Genomic DNA, 19,875 nt, shown 5'->3' with positions numbered 1-19,875 from the left:
TAGCCTTGTAGTTTCTTGTTTTGTCATGAAGGTGATATTTTTCTGTTGATTGAAGATTGAATAGGATTTTTAATCCGAATTGGTTTCAGAATGTTTTGAAAATTGAGAATGGTGGTTGTGTTCTATAGAGCTGTTTAAAAAAGAGGGAAGTAGAGCTGGGCCAGTGGTGTGCACCTGTAATCCCAACTATTTGGAAGGTTGAGGCAGGAAGATGGCAAGTTTGAAGTCATGCTTGGCAACATAAGTGAGACCCTGCTTCAAACAAACAAACAAATAGAAAGAGTGAGGGGGAGACTGGGCTTGGTGTCGCTTTACTATGATCCCAGATGCTTGAGGGCAGAGGTAAGAGGATTGTAAATTTGAGAACCCCCGGAAAATTGAGTGAGATTGTCTGAAAATAAAAAAATAAAAAGTGCTCTGCGTGGTTAATTGATAGAGTGCTTGTCTAGCACTTGTGAAACCCTGTGTTCCCCCCCCTGTACTGAAAGAAGGAGAGTAAATTAGTGAATCTGGGGGTAAACCTCAGCCCCAGACTTTAAATGTCTGAGGATTCCATGTTGAGAAATAAATAGTGGAGTCCTACCTTTATAATTATTTTTAATTAAAAATTTTTTTGTAGTTCTATATGGACAGAATGCCTTTATTTTGTTTGACGCTTAGTATTGAACCCCAGCCCCATTTTATATAACCTCACATGTGTTAGGCAAACACTCTGCAACTGAGCCATAACCCCAGCCCCAGAGTCTTACCCTTTGATTGGACCTGAAATACCAGCAGTAAGTCCAGTGACCTCTTCATCAGAGATTGGGTGTACAGCTTTTATATCTTTTGTTGCTCCATGGCTTGGCCTTTTCTTCTATGGTGGGCTTGATAAACTGTCTTCATCTTCATTGTCTGTTCTAAAAGTCATGCTTCCAGGCATAACCCAGGAGCAACTTTTGTGCCATCTTCCCAATCTTTCTAGATCAGAATTGGGAGCCTCTTTCCAAAAAGGAATATGGGGTAGTGTTTAAGAGCAGAGACTCTGGAGTTCAGCCTGCCTGGGTTCAAATCCTGATCACAGTACTTACTAGATGTGACTATAGATAGTTGCTTCAACTTCTATGCCCTGTAAAATGAGAGTGGAGATAATATCACAGTGAAAGATTGTTGCAAGACTCTTGGAATGGAGACTGATACATTGTAAGCCTTGATAAGTGTTCTCATTTTTTGTTTATTGAGTATTATAATTATTTTGTTACCATTATTTCCTTTGTGCTTGGAGAGAACTTTGTTCATAATCTCTAGTGTAGCCCTTGTCAGTTTTTTTTTTTTTTTTTTTTTTGTGTGTGTGTGTGTGTGTGTTTTGGTACTGGGAACTGAATCCAGGTCCTTTCACATACAAGGGAAGTGGTCAACCACTAAGCTATACAGCTCTTTTTACCTTATTTTGAGACAGAGACTCACTAAGTTACCAAGGCCGGCCTTGAATTTGTGTTCCTCCTGCCCCAGTCTCCCCAGTAGCTGGTATTACAAGCATGTGCCACTATGCCTAGCTACTTGGTATTTTTATTGTGATTATTTGTTTAGACTGGTAACTTTAGACACTATTATTTCATTTTTCCTTAATACTCTGTGTGTCCATTCAATTCTCAAAAATGTTTTTATTGCAATCCTAAAGTCCCCCAGCATGGTTTTTCTGACTAAACAGATGTGACTTTGAGGTGGCGCTATAGTAGCACATATCTCTTTTTTCCTATTGGAGCAGAAAGAGTTTATGGCTATAGCTGTAATCCTTCTTCTCTGTCAGGATTGTTCCCTACAGAAAAAGTTATAACTGTCCAGAATTTTCCAAATCCAAAGTTTATTTTACACCTAATTGTTCAGAGTACTTGCAGGACTATAAATGAAATTACTCTTACCCTAAGTCCCTGCAAGACTCCTAAACCAGCTACCAAATGTGGCCATATCTGTACTGAACCAGCCAGTAGCAGAGTAAAACTAGCAAACTACTAAGAGATTATATCATTAGAATTTATACAATATTCTCCTATTTCTCATATTAGAAGGAAAGGCCATACTAAACCATGTCACCCATTTTGTCTTTTTTTTTTAAAGAGAGAGAGAGAGAGAGAGAGAGAGAGAGAGAATTTTTAATATTTATTTTTCTAGTTCTCGGCGGACACAACATCTTTGTTTGTATGTGGTGCTGAGGATCGAACCCGGGCCGCACGCATGGCAGGCGAGCGCGCTACCACTTGAGCCACATCCCTAGCCCATGTCACCCATTTTGTAGTTTTTTTCTTTCTTTCTTTCTTTCTTTTTTTTTTTTTGGTACTGGGGATTGAACTCGGGGCACTTGACCACTGAACCACGTCCCTAGCCCCATTTTATATTTTATTTAGAGACAGGGTCTCCCTGAGTTGCTTAGCACCTTGCTTCTGCTGTGACTGGCTTTGAACTTGTGATACTCCTGCCTTAGCTTCCTCAGCCACTGGGATTACAGGCGTGTACCACTATGCCCGGCAGGCTTTTCTTTCTTTAACCAGGCTGAGGTCATGATGCTTCTTTTTGGATTTTTGAACTGCATTTAATGTGCAACTTTCTCATGGCACTTTTATTATGGAGTGTTAGTAATGTTTGTCTCTGTCTCCTTTCTATACCATAGTTGCTTACCCCTGCCCTTGCCTGGCTATAGGGTAGGCTTTAGGTGAATTTCAGAAAACGTTTGTTGGTATTGGTATCTTCTATAGCTCATACCGTGTACTATGTGTGTATTTATTGGTGGGGAGTATTGGGGATTGATCCTAGGGGCACTTCACCACTGAACTCATTCATCCTCAGCTCTTTTTGTTTTTATTTTATTTTTTATTTTAAGACAGGGTCTTACTGAGTTGCCCAGGTTGACCTCTTAACTTTTGAACTTACTGCCTCAGTCTCCCAAGGCACTGGGATTACAGATGTATACCACTATACCTAGCTAGATCCTCTACTTTAAATTTTTATTGGTGCATTATAATTATACATAATAGTGGAATTCATTATGTCATATTTGTACTTGCACAAAACATAAGTCCATCAATCCAGGCCCTATACTTTTAATCACAATAAAAACTTTGCAAGGTATATACTATTGTTTCCCATTTTATAGATGTGGAAACTGAGACTTGTCCAGAGGTTAAATCAAACATGTCCAGAGTCATATAGCTAGGAAGCTATAAAGCTCTGTTCTAGATTGGGTTGTGTTTAGCTCAGATACTAAATTCTTAATTACAGCCCCATGGTACCACCTTATTGGTGTAAATGTGTGACTAAATGGCTGACTAAAGGACCATCCTCCCTTCTATCACCTTGTGACCCGTAAGTAGGTTGACTGACAACTTCTACCTACCTCCTCCCTGTCTGCTCACTCTTGTCAGTAGGATTGAACATGACTGGTAGGCTGCTTATACCAGGTCATTTTTGTTGACTCTGGGTAGTGAGAAAAGAAGTTGGGAACATATTTTCTTTTTTTTTAATATTTATTTTTTATCTTTATTTTTAATATTTATTTTTTATCTTTATTTTTATGTGGTGCTGAGATTCATTTTCTTTTTTTTAATATTTATTTTTTATCTTTATTTTTAATATTTATTTTTTATCTTTATTTTTAATATTTATTTTTTATCTTTATTTTTATGTGGTGCTGAGATTCGAACCCAGTGCCCCAGGCATGCTAGGCGAGCGCGCTACCACTTGAGCCACATCCCCAGCCCACATTATTTCCTTTCTGTTTCACCTCATACATACATCTTTCCATGTCTGGTATTAGCTATTCAAAATTGTCGTAGGATTGATGCTACTGGATAGTCTCAAGTGGTTTGGGTCTTAGATCTCTAATGGCTTGTCTCTTGGTTGTTGGGTCAGCATCTTCTTTTTTAAACGTTTCATTTTTGGGTAGTAGGAATTGAAACTAAGGGCACTTTACTGCTAAGCTACATCCCTTGGCCTTTTTATTTTTTAAAATTTTGAGATAGGGTCTCCCTAAGTTACTGAGGGTTTTGCTAAGTTGCTGAGACTGACATCAAACTTGTGATCATTCTTTCTCAGCCTCCTGAGTTGCTGGGATTACAGGCTGTACCACCATGCTCAATGTCTTCTCATAAGACCATGTACCTCCATACCTGCCAGATACTGCTAACCCCTGGATGTGGCTGCTCTTCTAAGTGTACATGAGGGTGGAAAGAATACTTTATCCTAGTGGGAGGAGTAGGCTAATCTTCATGTATTTAATTCTCAAGAGCCTTGTACACCGGGTTTACCTTAGGTTCACGCCATTTTATACAGGTATAGTTTTGATGCTCTTTCATGTTCCATATACCACATGGCAAAAAGTGTGTTCTGAGAATTCCTGTGGTATGACTTAGTGTCTTAAAAGAAGAAGAAGAAAATGATTTAGTGTCTGTGAGCTCCCAAGGTTCCCTTTGGGCTAGGTATCTGAGACAACATTCCCTCCCTCTATCCCCCCCTCACATTAAGCCAGCAGAACCACCCAGCATATTCCAGACTGGATTCCATAGTGCAGCAGTCTCCAAACTTGCCTGACTTTTGAGATCTATTGAAAAGTACTTGTCAGAAGTATAGATTTCCGGCTCCTAATCCAGGCTCATTGAATGAGAATCTCCATGAGAGATTGGGAATTTATGTTTTTACAAGTTTCTCAGATGATTCTTAAAAAATGGTCACTGGCTGGGGATGTAGCTCAGTTGTAGAGTGCTTGTCTAGCATGCATGAGGCCCTGGGTTTCAATCCTCAGCATCACAAAATGCAAAAAATGAGGGTGGATGTGAGAGGAGAGAGAGAAGAGAGCTTAACTACAGATGGTAAGAATGCTTTAAGAACCCAAACTATCTGTGGATAAGGCAGAAGAATTATAGGTTCAAGGCCAACCTGGGCAACTTAGCCAGACCCTGTCTCAAAATAAAAATTGAAATTAAAGGCTGGGGCTGTAGCTCAGGGGTAAAGTGCTTGCCTAATATGCACAATGTTATTTGGTTCAATCCACAGCACCAAAAAAAGGGGGAGTATGGTGGGGGGGGGGAGAAATGTGGAATGACAAATTCTCACTGAAATCTTATGTCTGGTCTAGCTGAGGGGCTATATCTGGATTTGGAGGTTTTCTGCCTTTCAGTGCCCTGTGATTTATATACTGTTCCTCTCTTCTAGCAGTCAAAGTATTGCTTTTCTGATCATCTTGAAGGTCTTTTGTCAAGTTAGATGTCCTAAGTTTCAGTAAACTTCTAGCTCACTAAATTCTTTTCCTTGGGTCTTTCACCTTCTGCTGAAGATCTCTATTTCTCCCATTTTAATTTTCCGCCCAAGTACACACATCTTTGATTTATTGTTTTCTTACTCCTCCATTTTACTAATTCATTCAGCCACTCTTTCAACAAATGTCTATTGTGCCAGACTGTGGGCAGGCTATAGTGATGAACCAGACACAATCTCTGCCCTCAAGTGCATAGTCTAGTAGGGAGATAGAGGTGTAAACAAATAATTAAAATACCAGTGATGTGCTACGTGCTATCACAGAAATATGCTCAGAGTTGTAAGAGGACTAGGAGGAGTAACTAAAAAATGGTGGAAAGCTCACAATGGAGGTGACTTTTGAGCAGGGTCTATGGTCAGGAAAGAGAGGGGCATCTTTAGGTTACTGAATGGCCAAACATTCATAGTCCTTCCATTTTCCGTGCTGCTCTGTTCTTCCCAGGTCTTTTTAATTCCTTTGCTGTTTTATGAATGTAACAGATCTAATTGGGATGGCTGAATTAGACCTTCTTGATTGACCCCTTTCAAAACCTGAAATGATTGGTTGATGGATAATCCCAGCTGCCAAATCTAATAGTTTGTTTCATGACTATTTATTGACAGTGAATGATAGAGACTATAAGCACTGAAGAATGCTTTTTAAAGGCCTTTCACTTTATCATATGTGTTCTGAGCTACAAGAAGTGGTCTTTATGCCCCTAGGGAGCAGAGGGGGAGATAAGGAGAGAGAAGGCTGAAGAGCTTTTTAGTGAGGAATGGAAGAGGAGAATGGTCCATTATTTCTTTTACAATAAGAGACATAATTTCCTGTTTCTAATGAAGGCTTCCTTGGTAGTAGGTTCCTGTCCCTTTGTTAATTGTGTATATTGTTTTGGGATTACAAAACTCTGAAGTTGACTAATTTGTAAAGATTTTTATTTTTTTTTAATGTTTCACTAGATAAAAAGAGATGAAGAACCATTGTGATTAAATTTGTACAATTCAGTAAGTAGGACTGAAATTTAAGCATACATATTATTTTTGAAATAATAAATGTTTATTGTAGAAAAATTAGAAAATATAGAAAAAAGAAAAATGCTACAACCAATTCATAATCTTGCAAGCCATAGTGTTAATATATTGACATAAAACTGGGGGTGTTGCTCAGTGGTAGAACATTTGCCTAGCATGTACAAGGCCCTAGATTCAATCCTCAGCACGTCAAACAAAAGCAATTAAAAAAAAAAGTGTATAAGTGAGGTGCGGTGGCACACACCAGTAACCCCAGTAACTCAAGAGGCTGAAGTAGTCGGGTGCAGTGGGGCATGTCTATAATCCCCATGGCTCAGGGGATCACGAGTTCAAGGCCAGCCTCAGCAAAAGTGAGGTACTAAGCAACTCAGGGAGACCCTGTCTCTAAATAAAATACAAAAAAGGGCTGGGATGTGGTTCAGTGTTGAATACCTCTGAGTTCAATCCCTGATACTGGCACTCCCCCCCCCCGCCCCCCCCCAAAAAAAAAAAAAAAGAGAGAGGTGGCTGAGGCAAGAGGATTGCAAGTTGGAGGCCAACCTCAGCAATTTAGTAAGGCCCTAAGCAATTTAGTGAAACTTGTCTTAAAAAAACAAAAAGGGCTGGGAATGTGACTTAGTGGTAAAGTACCCTTGAGTTAAATCTCCAATCCCCCACCTCAAAAAAAGATGTATAAGTATTCTATTTCTATGCATACATATATGTATTTTAAAATATTGCTTTTCTGAAAAAGCAATGTTCTGAAAAAGGGAGGCTGAGGCAAGAAAATCCTGAGAAACTTAAGGAGACCCTGTTTCAAAATAAAGAAGAAGCTGGTATATAACTCAGTGATAGAGCTCCCCTGGATTCAATTCCCAGTACCATTAAATAAACAAACCAACAAATTAAAGTGTCTATTTAAAAAGAAACAAATAAATAGAATGTACTGTGTGAACTATTATCTTGTTTTTCTTTCTGCTAAATATTTTGACCATCTTATTGTGTTAGCAAATATGTATCTACAGAATATTTATTTTTAATGAATTTTGTCGGAAGGGTACTGGGAATTGAACCCAGGGACGCTTAACTACTGAACCACATCCCTAGTCTTTATTTGATTCAATTTTGAGGCAAGGTCTTGCTAAATTGCTCAGGCTGGCTTTGAACTTGAGATCCTCTTGCCTCAGTCTCCCAAGTTGCTGGGATTATAGGCATGTATCGATACACCTGGTTAATATAAATCAAGCTTGTTTTGATAAAATCAGACTCTGTTACAATATAAAACAAAGTGAAACTGGGCTATAATGCCATCCCCTAAGGATAAACAATTTAGTAAGTAGCTTTCCAGATTAATTTCTATAAATATGCAAACATATCTCTTACTGTATTTTAAAAGACTAGACCCTAGATATACCTCTGTTCTGCTGCTTGCCTTTTGTATTTAATATGTTTTAGACATCTTCCAGTGTCAGTACATTTGGAATACTTGCATATTATCATATAGATCAGGAATCTTTGTCCTCAGAACTGTTGACATTTTATACTGGATAAGTCTTTGTTGTGGAACTGCTTTGTTCATTGCAGGATGTTCCCTAACCTCTGTCCTTCAGATGCCAGTAGCACCTCTTCCTCCACTTGTGACAAAACTGTTTCCAGGCATCCCCACCCTGGGGCAGGGTGTGTGTGTGTGTATATATGCACAATTGCTTCTAGTTGAAAGCCACTTATAAAGATATAAGCAACTAGTTTGCTTCCAGTTTTTTCACTACAAAGAATGGGGCACAGAATATGTTTATATTGATTTTTGTGCAACTTTGTTAATATTATCATTAAGTAAATTCCTAGAAGTATGGTTAGTTGCTAAGTCAAAATTTTGATGGAAATTGCCAAATTACTTCAAAAGGGTAATTTATTTATTTTTGTAAAACTATTTTCTTATGATTCCACTGATTATCTGGATCCAAAGCTATATTCTTATGAGTTCTGGATCCAGATAACCAACTTCTGATGAGACACACACCTCTTGATGACCCACAAACTTAAGTACAGGGTCAGCTTTTGTCTTCTCACTTCACCAGACATATACTTCTTGCCATATTTGTTTGTCAGATAGCAACATCATCTGCCTGGTTGCTCAAGCTAGAAACTACCTTCTCTACCCTATATTCACCCACTCAGCAGATTCTATCCAGTGCCTTAATCTTTCTCTTAATTTGCTTTTCATCTCTGGGAACTTGCACCAGCACAGATATGCATGTGGTGCCCCCTGCTGCAGCCCTCCAGTGAGCCCTGTTGCTCTCCCCTTAACTAGCATCATCAGCTTCTTTTTAGATAAAACTTTCTTGAAAGGTTGAGACTGGAGGATCCCAAATTTGAGGCCAGCCATGACAATTTAGCGAGATCCTTTTTATTTTATTTTTTTTTTTTAAAGAGAGAGTGAGAGAGGAGAGAGAGAGAGAGAGAGACAGAGAGAATTTTTAATATTTATTTTTTAGTTCTCGGCGGACACAACATCTTTGTTGGTATGTGGTGCTGAGGATCGAACCCGGGCCGCACGCATGCCAGGCGAGCGCGCTACCGCTTGAGCCACATCCCCAGCCCGCGAGATCCTTTTTAAAAATAAAATAATAGAAAGGTCCAGGAATGTGTCTCAGTGATAGTTTCCCAGGGTTCAATCCTAGTCCAAAGTAGAATAGAATAATAGAATAGCTTTCTCTGGTTTTAAAAAAAAAAAATACAGTTTTGAAAAGCAGTGCTCTATCATGTCATATGTGCTTCACTACATATACTTGTTCTCCCAGCTTTGACTCAGTCATCTGCCCTTGAATGCCCTGTTGGCCCTCTGCATTTCCTATTCCTTTTAGCCTGCCCTGTACCTGTTTATCTTCTCCCCTTTCCTTATTACCTGAGACATTTCTTGCCACTTCAGTTACACATTTCCTCCATTTATCAGTTTATCCTTATGACATTTTTTGTATCTGTACTTTGTATGTGCTTCATGTTTACTTTTAAAATTTAACCTTGTAGAAAAGACAGCCATATGTGTAAATAATATAAACCAGTAAATCAAGGAGAGAGGATATAGGAATTCCAGCTTCAGATTCCAGCACAGATGTTAGGATAGAGGATGGTCTTTTAAATATCCCATTCGAGTGCCTAAGCCATCACTGTTCCTCTTAACTAGACTTATGATTTTTTGTAGTTCTCTATAGCAGTGTAAGAAAATACTTCACAAACCAGTTGCATCCATTTGGTTAAACTGAAACTTTTGAAGGAGATCATTGTCAGCCTCGCAGCATTCCATTTTAGGATATCTTAAATTCCAGGAAGCTAGGGGTACCTACAGTGGTACATGCCTGTAATCCTGGTGACTCAGGAGGCTGAGGCAGGAGGATTGTGAGTTCAAAGCCAGACTCAGCAACTTAGTGATACTCAGCAATTTAGTGAGACCCTGTTTCAAAATAGAAAGGCTAGGGATATGGTTCGGTAGTTGAGAGCCCCTGGATTTAATCCCCAGTGCCAAAAAGAAAAGAAAGTCGGGATAGTTTGGAACTGGGAATCTCTGCTGGATTATGTCACACATTGTTATGCAAGATTGGTACAGGGACAAGCCCTACAATTCTCTCCACTCCAAGTCTGTGGGAAGTTACACTTAGCAAAATTTTGGCAAAGAACCATACATTTTTCTTCAGACTGCATGTGGTAGTTCTATAACACTCTGTAATTAATTTTATTTTTATAATGAGAACAACCACAGAATAAGAATAATGCATAAACTATTTCTGTTTCTTACTATTTTAGGGGACATCACACAGAAGGGATATGAAAAGAAGAGGTCCAAACTCCTGTCTCCTTACAGCCCACAGACACAAGGTAGGTGATGAGAAATGGTATTAACTTTTTCAGTATTTTTATACCAAATGGATGCTGTCTTACAAGAAATATACCTTTAATTTGTTCCTGTTTTGTTTTTTGTTATTGTTTTGTTTGTTTTCTCACCAAGGGAGAGGAAAAAAAGGAAGGAAAGAAAGGAGGAAATGAATCTTAATTGAGCATCTGCCATGTGCAAGGCACTTTAAAAATACACACAGTCATCAAGTCATTTATGCAGAGCTTGGGTGATAGTATGTGAAATACTGAGACGATTCAATGGCAGAAGATTCCAGGCCATGGAAAAACGTCATCTTATTTATGCCAGAGCACAAACTTTGATGGAGAACAAGGAGAGCAAGATAGGGAGGAAGAACAGATCTAGAATTTAATTAACAGCCTGACTTGTTGCTTTTGTAAAGAGATTGACAAGTTATTTATTTATTTTTTTTTTTAGAGAGTGAGAGAGGAGAGAGAGAGAGAGAGAATTTTTAATATTTATTTTTTAGTTCTCGGCGGACACAACATCTTTGTTGGTATGTGGTGCTGAGGATCGAACCCGGGCCGCACGCATGCCAGGCAAGCGCGCTACCGCTGAGCCACATCTCCAGCCCGACAAGTTATTTTTTTTAATATATTTTTTTTAGTTGTTGATGGACCTTTATTTTATTCATTTATTTATCTGTGGTGCCGAGAATCAAACCTAGTGCTTCATACATGCTAGGCAAGTGCTCTATCTCTGAGCCACAACCCCAACCCTCTTTTTTTTTTAAATATATATTTTTTAGTTGTAGGTGGACAATACCTTTATTTACTTTAATGCAGTGCTGAGGATCAAACCCAGTGCCTCATGAGTGCTAGGCAAGTGCTTGACCACTGAGCCAAAACCCCAGCCCCTTGACAAGTTTTTTAAATATCTAAAAGACGTGAGTCACTTTTGTGCTTAATTCCAAAGGGGTTGCCATACCTTGACTTCTAAACAAGGCTTATCTCTCTCTTTTTTTGTACTGGGGATTGAACCCAGGGGTACTTTACTACTGAACCATATCCCCAGCCCTTATTATATTTTATTTAGAGATAGCGTCTCCCTGAGTTTGCATAGGGCCTCCCTAATTTGCTGAGGCCAATGTTGAATTTGCAATTCTCCTGCCTCAGCCTACTGAGTTGCTGGGATTATAGGTGTGTGCCACCATGTTTGGTTGGTCTTCTTTTTATTATCACTTTGTGCAGCAGTTGTAAACATTGTCAATAACAAAATACTCCCTCTGCTGAGGCAGACAGCTTAATTGCTGCCTTGGTATGTCATTTAGTCACTTTCTCCCTCTCAGGCAGATTCTTCCACCGGTATTATTGTCCTGTTTTTTAAAAAAGGTAGGGAGGGAGGGAGGAAGGATTTTTCTTTTACTTGTCAACCTCTGTCAACTTCACCATCTCTATTGCCTGCTTTATAATCAAACTGCTCAGAACTGTGCATACTGTCTATTGTTTTAACTGCTCACTTCTCAGCCTATTCCAGGAATAATCATTATTAATCATTATTCCAATTATTTCTGGAATAATCATCTTCAAATCTCAGTAGTATTTGGCACTATACTTTTCAAATCTCTTCTTTTGAAGACCCCCCCTAATTCTTCTTCCCCTTCTCTTGTGTCTTCTCTTAGCCATCCTTCTCTGTTAAATACTGCAATTTTCAAGACAAGGCTCCAAGCCCTCTTGTCTTCTCACTCTGTACTAGTGGTTCTCAAGTTGTAGTTTACATCAGAATTACTGGAGGGTTTATTAATACACAGATTGAATGGCCCTATTCTCAGAACTTCTGATTCAGTAGATCAAGGTACAGCCTGAGAATTTGCATTTCTGTCAAGTTCTAAAGTAATCTTGAAGTTCCTGGTTCAGGGACCATACTTTGAGAACCAATGTGTTTCTTATTTTCCTGGATTATTTTAGCCACACCTGTGGCTTTAATTATCATTTGAATACAGGTAACTCCCAAATATTATCTTCAGTCCATATGTCTCCTGAGCCCCTGATCCATAGTTCCAACTGCATGCTTTATATATCTTAAAAGGCACCTCCATTTCAACATATTCAAAATTAAATTTATGACTTGTGCACCAACCCTGCTACCACTACCAACCCCTCCCTACAAACACTGAAAATCCAGCTACAGCTACATCGAACTTGCACCCTATCCTTCTTTTTTAGCTTTTCCTCTTCTGAGTAAATACAATTCATATCCATAACCACAACATGTTAGAAACTAAAAAGTCATTCCTCTCTTGTCAGTCAGTTTTGGTAAATTTAATTTTTAAAGGAAATATATTTATTTTGTATAAGTTTTCAGATTTATTAAGTTTTTCCCAACTTTTTTTTGTTTTTAAAAACTTGGCTTTATTTATATTGTTTATTTGGAGTTGAGGATGTACCTCAGTGTTAAAGTACTTTTTCTTTTTTTTTTTTAATACAACACACAGTTGGGCTGGGGATGTGGCTCAAGCAGTAGCGCGCTCGCCTGGCATGCGTGCGGCCTGGGTTCGATCCTCAGCACCACATACCAACAAAGATGTTGTGTCCGCCGAGATCTAAAAAATAAATATTAAAAATTCTCTCTCTCTCTCTCTCACACTCTCTCACACTCTCTCTTAAAAAAATATTTAAAAAAATACAACACACAGGTTGCTTTATTTTTTTATGTTTATTTTAAGAGAAAATCTTTTTTTTTTTTAGAGAGAGAGAGAATTTTTAATATTTATTTTTTAGTTATCAGTGGACACAACATCTTTGTTTGTATGTGGTGCTGAGGATCGAACCCTGGCCGCACGCTACCGCTTGAGCCACATCCCCAGCCTTTAAAGTACTTTTTCTGCATTCATAAGGTTCTAGGTTCCATCCCCAGTACCCAGGGTAGGAAGGTGGAGGGTAGTTATGTATTACTTTTGCTTATTAGTGTCTCTCCTTCTCCCCTTACCTTCTCTTTTCTTGATCAGTTTTCCTAGAAGTTTGTCTTTTCAAAGAATAAACTTTTCGTTTTATTGAGTGTGTCTTTATCTTCTGCTTCATTATTTTTGGGTCACTTAAGTATTTTTTTCTATTTTCTTTACTCTTTTGTACTTTAAAAAATCTTTCTGAGTTGCATGCTTAGATTGTCTGCCTTTTTTCATAAGATAAATTTTCTTCTTCATCCCTCGCCACTCCCATACTTACAGATTGAATCCAAGGGTGCTCTACCACAGAGCTATACCCCCAGCCCTTTTATTTTTTATTTTGAGGCAGGGTATTGCTAAGTTGCCAAGGCTGGCTTCAAGCTCGTAATCCTCCTTCCTCAGCCTCCCAAGTTGGTGGTATTACAGACATGTGCTTATATCCCTGATAGATGAATCAGTCTTCCTCCCTCCCTCCCTCAATATTTTTTTAAAGTTATCAATGGTTCGTAATTTTATTTATTTATATACAGTGCTGAGAATCGAACCCATTGACTCACATGCTAGGCAAGTGCTCTACCACTGAGTCACAACCCCAGCCCAGATTAATGTTTCTTAACTTCACCATGGTCAGAGAACAAACCTTTACAAAATCATGTCTTTGTTATTAAGCTGTACCTAGTCTTTGGTAAATTTCTATTAACTCATTTATTTGTGTTTTAACTGTTGCGTTGATAGGTCTGTTTGCATTAGCTCAAACGAATTTTTTACTAACTTTTTGACCGAACTATCAATTCTGATAAAAGTGTTTCAACACACTTGTACTATGACTATAGAATTATTAGTTTCCCTTGTAATTCTGTCAAGTTTTGCTTTTGTATTTATTTATTTATCTATTTATTTTTATTTATTTGTAGTCTAGGTATTGAACCCAGGGTTTTGACAAGGCCTATCCTAAGGCTTTTTGTTTGTTTAATCTAAACTTGGTCTAGAGTTATCAGGTATCTTTATTTTCTTCCCAAACAACACAAGGACTTTAGGATGCTTTGATGTTGATCACCATCACTTCCCATCTTTTATTATTATTATTATTAGTATTAGTAGTACTGGGGACTGAACCCAGGGGCCCTTTACCACTGAGCTACATCCTCAGTCCTTTTTATTTTAAGGTAGGTCTTGCTAAGTTCCTGAGGCAGGCTTCCCAATTTTTTTTTTTTTTTTTTTTCCCTTGGTGGTGCTGGGGATTTTACCCAGGGCCTTGTGCATGCGAGGCAAGCAGTCTATTAACTGAGCTATGTCCCCAGCCCTAGTCTCCATCTTTTGATTCTCCTGTCTCAGCTTCTTGAACTGCTGGGATTACAGGCAGGTGCCACATGCCTGTTTCCCATTTTATATTTTAGCATCACTTTGTTTACATATGCTTCAATTATCAGTTATTATTATTGTGTTATGTAGATAGTGGTAGTTAATAATTATTTCTTTGTTTGCTACTCCTTTTTTTGATATTTATTTTTTAGTTGTAGTTGGACACAATACCTTTATTTCACTTATTTTTTTTTTTATGTGGTGCTGAGGATCAAACCCAGGGTCTTGCACGTGTCAGATGAGTGCTCTGCCTCTGTGCTACAACCCTAGCCCTGCTACTCCTTCTTTTAAAAACAATTATAATGGGCTGGGGATGTGGCTCAAGCAGTAGCGCGCTCGCCTGGCATACGTGCGACCCGGGTTCGATCCTCAGCGCCACATACCAACAAAGATGTTGTGTCCGCCGAGAACTAAAAAATAAATATTAAAAATTCTCTCTCTCACTCTCTCTTTAAAAAAACAACAATTATAAAAGCACTATTCCTTCTTATTTGTCTTCTTAGTTCAATCTCCTTTCTAAATGCATTTTTTTTGATACTTGGAATCAGACCCAGAGGTGCTCTACCCTGCCCCCTTTTAAAATTATATTTTATCTTAATTTAATTTTTGAGATAGGTTCTCCCTGAGTTGCCCAGGCTGGCCTTAAATTTGTGATTCTCCTGCTCAGCTTTCTGAGTTGTTGGGATAGTGTGTGTCGAATTGCTCAACCCTAAATGCATTTTTTAGTAAGCACATACTTTAGTGAGAATATTAGTAGTAAATTCTCTTCAATTTGTATATATTCCTTTTTGGGGCAGAGGGCATCTTTATTCTTGAACAGGTATCTTTCCCAAAAAGCAATGTGTTATAGGGCTGGGTAATCTATATTATATAAATTCTGTAGGAAAAGAGGAGATTATTCCTTAGCATATTGACCCCATATATATTTATAGATTTTGAAGAAAACATTTGGTTCAATTTTTTTAATGGCATTGGATTGCAAATTTAAAAATTATTTTAGAGTCTGATATAAAATCAAATGAAATAAAAAGAAAATAATTTAGTTAAACAAGCCAAACTTCATTTGGCATTTAAGGATCATGCTGTCTTTGGGGATTGAATTCAAGGGCGCTTGACCACTGAGCCCCATCCCCAATCCTATTTTGTATTTTATTTAGAGACAGGGTCTCAACACTAAGCATTTTGCCTTTTCTGAATCTGGCTTTGAACTCACCATCCTCCTGCCTCAGCCTCTTGAGCTGCTGGGATTACAGGTGTGCGCCACCACACCTGGCTCCATGCTGTCTTTTAAAGAGATAAAAGTATCCCTGGGCATATGCCTGTAATCCCAGTGGCTCTAAAGGCTAAGGCAGAAGGACCACAAGTTCAAAGTCACCCTCAGCAAATTAATGAGGCTCTAAGCAACTCATCGAGACCCGGTCTCTAAATAAAATATAAAAAAAGTGCTGGGCATGTGGCTCAGTGGTTGAATGCCCCTGGGTTCAATCCCCAGCACCCCCTTTCCCCCACAAAGAGATAAATATATCGTTAAGAAGATTCAAATTACATTTAAGACTTCAGAATGCTCCCACTTTGAGAGGCATATTCACACCTCCCATTTTCTGCTCATGCTGCCCCATGTACTCTTGACAGGAATGGCTCACAGAATGTCTTTCAGTAGTTGGAAGCTGCTGGGGCCAAGTATAAAGGTTCCCACACGCCTCAATTAGCAAAATTCCAGGGAGAGGGCCAGGAAATTAACTTTCTTTTGGCACCATCCGAAGAACTGAATTTTCAGAACAATTGTATGGCTCCTCTGTAAATTAATCACTCTTGGTGACTTTTGTAGTTGTAGAAAAATGGAAAGTTTTGAATTAGGAAGGCAACTTCCTTGTGCTGATCCTTTAGTCTAATCTTTAAGTTCAGAAACTTTAAATAGAAGTAACTGATAAATCCAGCCAGCTTTAATGGAAAAAGAGTTTATTTTAAAGGCACAGGGTTACTGACAGAACCAAAGGGCATGTATTTACTAAGCACTGACTTTGTTCCAGATACTGTTTAGATACCAAGGAAACAGCATTGAATAGGGCTGACCAGACCCTACCTTTGTGAATCTTTGCTGCCTCTACCCAGAACCTACCACTTTCTCCCTCACTCTGGTAGGGTTTTGCTCTATTGGAGAAGTTTTAGGCAGTCCCATCCCCCTTATCTGAGTTGCATTTAAAAAAAACTCCCTCTAGCTATCCCATGGATTATTGTCTATTATGCATCTTACTTTCATAATGGACCTTTAAGGTCTTTAAAGTCATTCTGTTTAATTATTTTAATTTTTCTTGTCCCCAGTTTCTAGCATTATTGCCTTACATCTAATAGATGTTCTACAAATATTTGCAAAACTAACAGAGAATTTAGAATTTCTAGTTTTTTTAAAAATAAACATTTGTGAAAATGAAAGTGTTGGATAGTGAAAGAAGTGGTTACTATTCTTCATGCCAAAAAATAATCTCTTGTACTGCGTTGTTCCTGGTAACTTGTCTTACCCTCAGTCAGTCTGTTCACTCAGACTTACTACAACCTTAAAAGACACTGCCGTTTGTTAATTCTCATCTGAGATTTTTTTAAAATTTAATTTTTATATTTAAGTGAAATTAATGTATCTATAATTGTATTATATTAGAATAGTAATACAAGGGCTGGGGATATAGCTCAGTCTGTAGAGTGCTTGCCTCACATGCACAAGGTCCTGGGTTTAATCCCTGGACTTTCCCCACCTCCCCCAAAAAGGAAAAAAAAAAAAAAAACAGTGTTACAGATTCATAACAATAGAAACAAGCAGTGCTCTGCCACCCCTTTTCCAGTGACAACTTCTTTGAAGTGTTTTTATTGTTTCTTCTGATAGTTACCTCTGTATTCTAAATAATCATTTTTACTGTTTCTTGACTTTTTTTTCTATTTGAAGCATAATTTGTTCATTTCTTACTATGAAAGAACCTTTTTCTCTTATGCCTCTCTCCCTCCTTGATCACATAAATACCACACCTTCCCTCTTTCTCCTCTCCCCTTCCTTCACATTTTACAACACATACTCAGTCTGTGAAGTATGTTCAATATATTATGTATATATTTTTGCTGTTGCATCAGCATGCAGTGTTTTTATAATGGTGTAAATATTATTCATACTTTGGCTTCCTATGATTACATTTCCTTTCTTACACAACTTTCTGCTTTTTCCAGAGTTAAATCTATCAGTTGTTATTCTTTTTAAGAACCAGCTTCTGTTCCTCATCTCTCTTGGGTCCATCTGAAGTCATTATTCTTTTATATTGCTGTAGACCTTCGTTGTCACTCTAGTGGCAATTTGAGAAGGAATGGACATAGGTCAAAGTGTTCATTCTTCCATTTTCAGTCAGAATTCTTTATTTTAACATTTCTATGTAAGAACTGTTTAAGATTTGTTGCAGAAAGATGATTTGTGTCAACCTAAAAGATCTCAGAGATCTTAGTACTTAATTTTGGCTGTTCACCAGGAAGCTGAACAGCCTCATTTAAGTGTTGAAATTGGGAGACCATCTTCCTCTGGCTGAGTCCTAGAAGAGAAGTGGGTACCCTGCCTCCACTGTTTTACAGTTCTTTGCTGTTTAAAATTGTCCTTTACTCTCTAGTGGCTTCTCCTGTAGGACCCCCCCCAATTTTTTTGCTTTAGTATATCACTGCAGCTTCTGTTTTTGATGGCATTGGTGAAGACATTCCATTCTATCTTAACTATATTTGAGATTATTTCCAACCTTTATGTATTTGTTTTTCTTCTTTCATTCTTTGATTTTCTGTTGCTGTCTTTCACTGCATTTAAATTGGGTTTTGTCTTCCACTTCAGAATAGGATCTCAATTTTTATGTGTTCCTACTTGGCCAATAGGTTTGCACTGTATTTTTTCCCCAGGCCCTCACTCACTGCCCTTTTACGGATAAAGCATATCTGTTCTGGGTATGATTGTATGATGGCATTCTCTAAGTAAAGGTTTTTCCCAAACTTGGTTTGACTACTGCTTGATTTTTTTTTTAAATAGTTTTTAGTTGTTGATGGACATTTATTTTTATTTATTTGTAAGTGGTGCTGAGAATCGAACTCAGTGCCTCGTGCATGCCAGACAAGCACACTATGACTGAGCCACAACCCCAGCCCCTACTGCTTGATTTTTTTAAAAAGTATTTTAGTTGTCAATTGACCTTCATTTTATTTATTGATATGTGGTGCTGAGAATCAAACCCAGTGCCTCACACATGCTAGGCAAGTTCTCTGCCACTGAGCCATATCCCCAGCCCCTGCTGCTTGTTTTTGCTAGGGGGTTTTGGCTCAGTGTCCCAATATATACACATATACTATGGTTGCTAGTTGTTCCATGCTCCCTTCATCATAGTTCTTCTTAGGTCAGTCCTACCTTTAAGGTTGTACATATATGTATATGACTGGGTTAAATGGAAACAAAGGAAAACACTTGTAGTTTCTCTCCCTGCACCTCAGTAACACCTCTTGAGAATAATCTATAACTGTTTTTTTGATGTCATTATGTAAGTTATATGATAATAGAGTTGTAAATTTTTTACATAAAACTGGTATAACTTAGAGGCTGGGGCTATAGCTCAGTGGTAGAGTGCTTGCCTTACCCATATGAGGCACTGGGTTCGATCCTCAGCACCACATAAAAATAAACAAAATAAATATATTGTGTCCGTCTTAATTTTTTTTTTTAAAAAGCCTGGTATAATTTAGAGATACACAGATAAGTAGGCTGTTTAGATCACCATTTAAACATATCCTTTAAATTGATATGTCTTTAATAGTCTTCCCTTGTCCCCCAGCCATATACTGTCATTGGTGGAAGAGAACAGACAGACAAGATCTTAATTATTTGTTTTAACCAAAATATTAAGTCAGCAATGTAAAAGACCAAGGGCTAGTTATTATAGGAAATACAAAATGAATAATATTAGCTTCTGACCTCAGGGTATTTATACTATAAACAGGAGAGATTAGGCAGTTATTACAAATGAGGGTCATAAAGATAGAGTAAAATAAGACCATAAGAGAATTCTAAATAAAGCATTGTAGAAATTCAAAGGGACTAAACTTAAAAACCAGTTATTGAAATCAGAAATATAGCCAGGCACAGTGTCACACCGCTGTAGACCCAGCTACTTGGGCTAAGGCAGGAGAATCATTTGAGCTCATGAGTTTGAGACCAACCTGGGCAACATGCAACAGAGAGAGAGAGAGTGACGGGGAGAGGGAGGGGAAATAAAAGAGAAAAAGAAAGTCAGGATTTTTTTTTTTTAAATATTACAGAACATTTCCAACTATAAATATTAAGTAGGCACTGTGCCTCTGTGTGTATAGGGTGTGGAAAGTGGAATCAAAATATGTTTTCTACCTCATTTTGATTTAAAAGTTCCTTTCCAAGTGAGGC

General features: G+C 38.1%; 1 protein-coding gene across 3 annotated transcripts in view; it reads left to right on the top strand.

Moving 5' to 3' along the window:
- Nucleotides 1-19,875, top strand: part of Dip2b (disco interacting protein 2 homolog B) — a 244,093-nt gene that overhangs the window by 112,244 nt on the left and 111,974 nt on the right. For all 3 annotated transcript variants that reach the window (XM_026407027.2, XM_026407025.2, XM_026407026.2), the window contains exon 2: nt 10,078-10,149. In XM_026407027.2, the coding sequence (XP_026262812.2) occupies nt 10,078-10,149 (72 nt within the window). The remainder of the gene's footprint in view (nt 1-10,077; nt 10,150-19,875) is intronic.

Source organism: Urocitellus parryii, chromosome 5, assembly GCF_045843805.1.
Source record: "Urocitellus parryii isolate mUroPar1 chromosome 5, mUroPar1.hap1, whole genome shotgun sequence".
Taxonomy (NCBI): Eukaryota; Metazoa; Chordata; class Mammalia; order Rodentia; family Sciuridae; genus Urocitellus; species Urocitellus parryii.
This window is presented reverse-complemented; position numbering and strand designations above follow the sequence as displayed.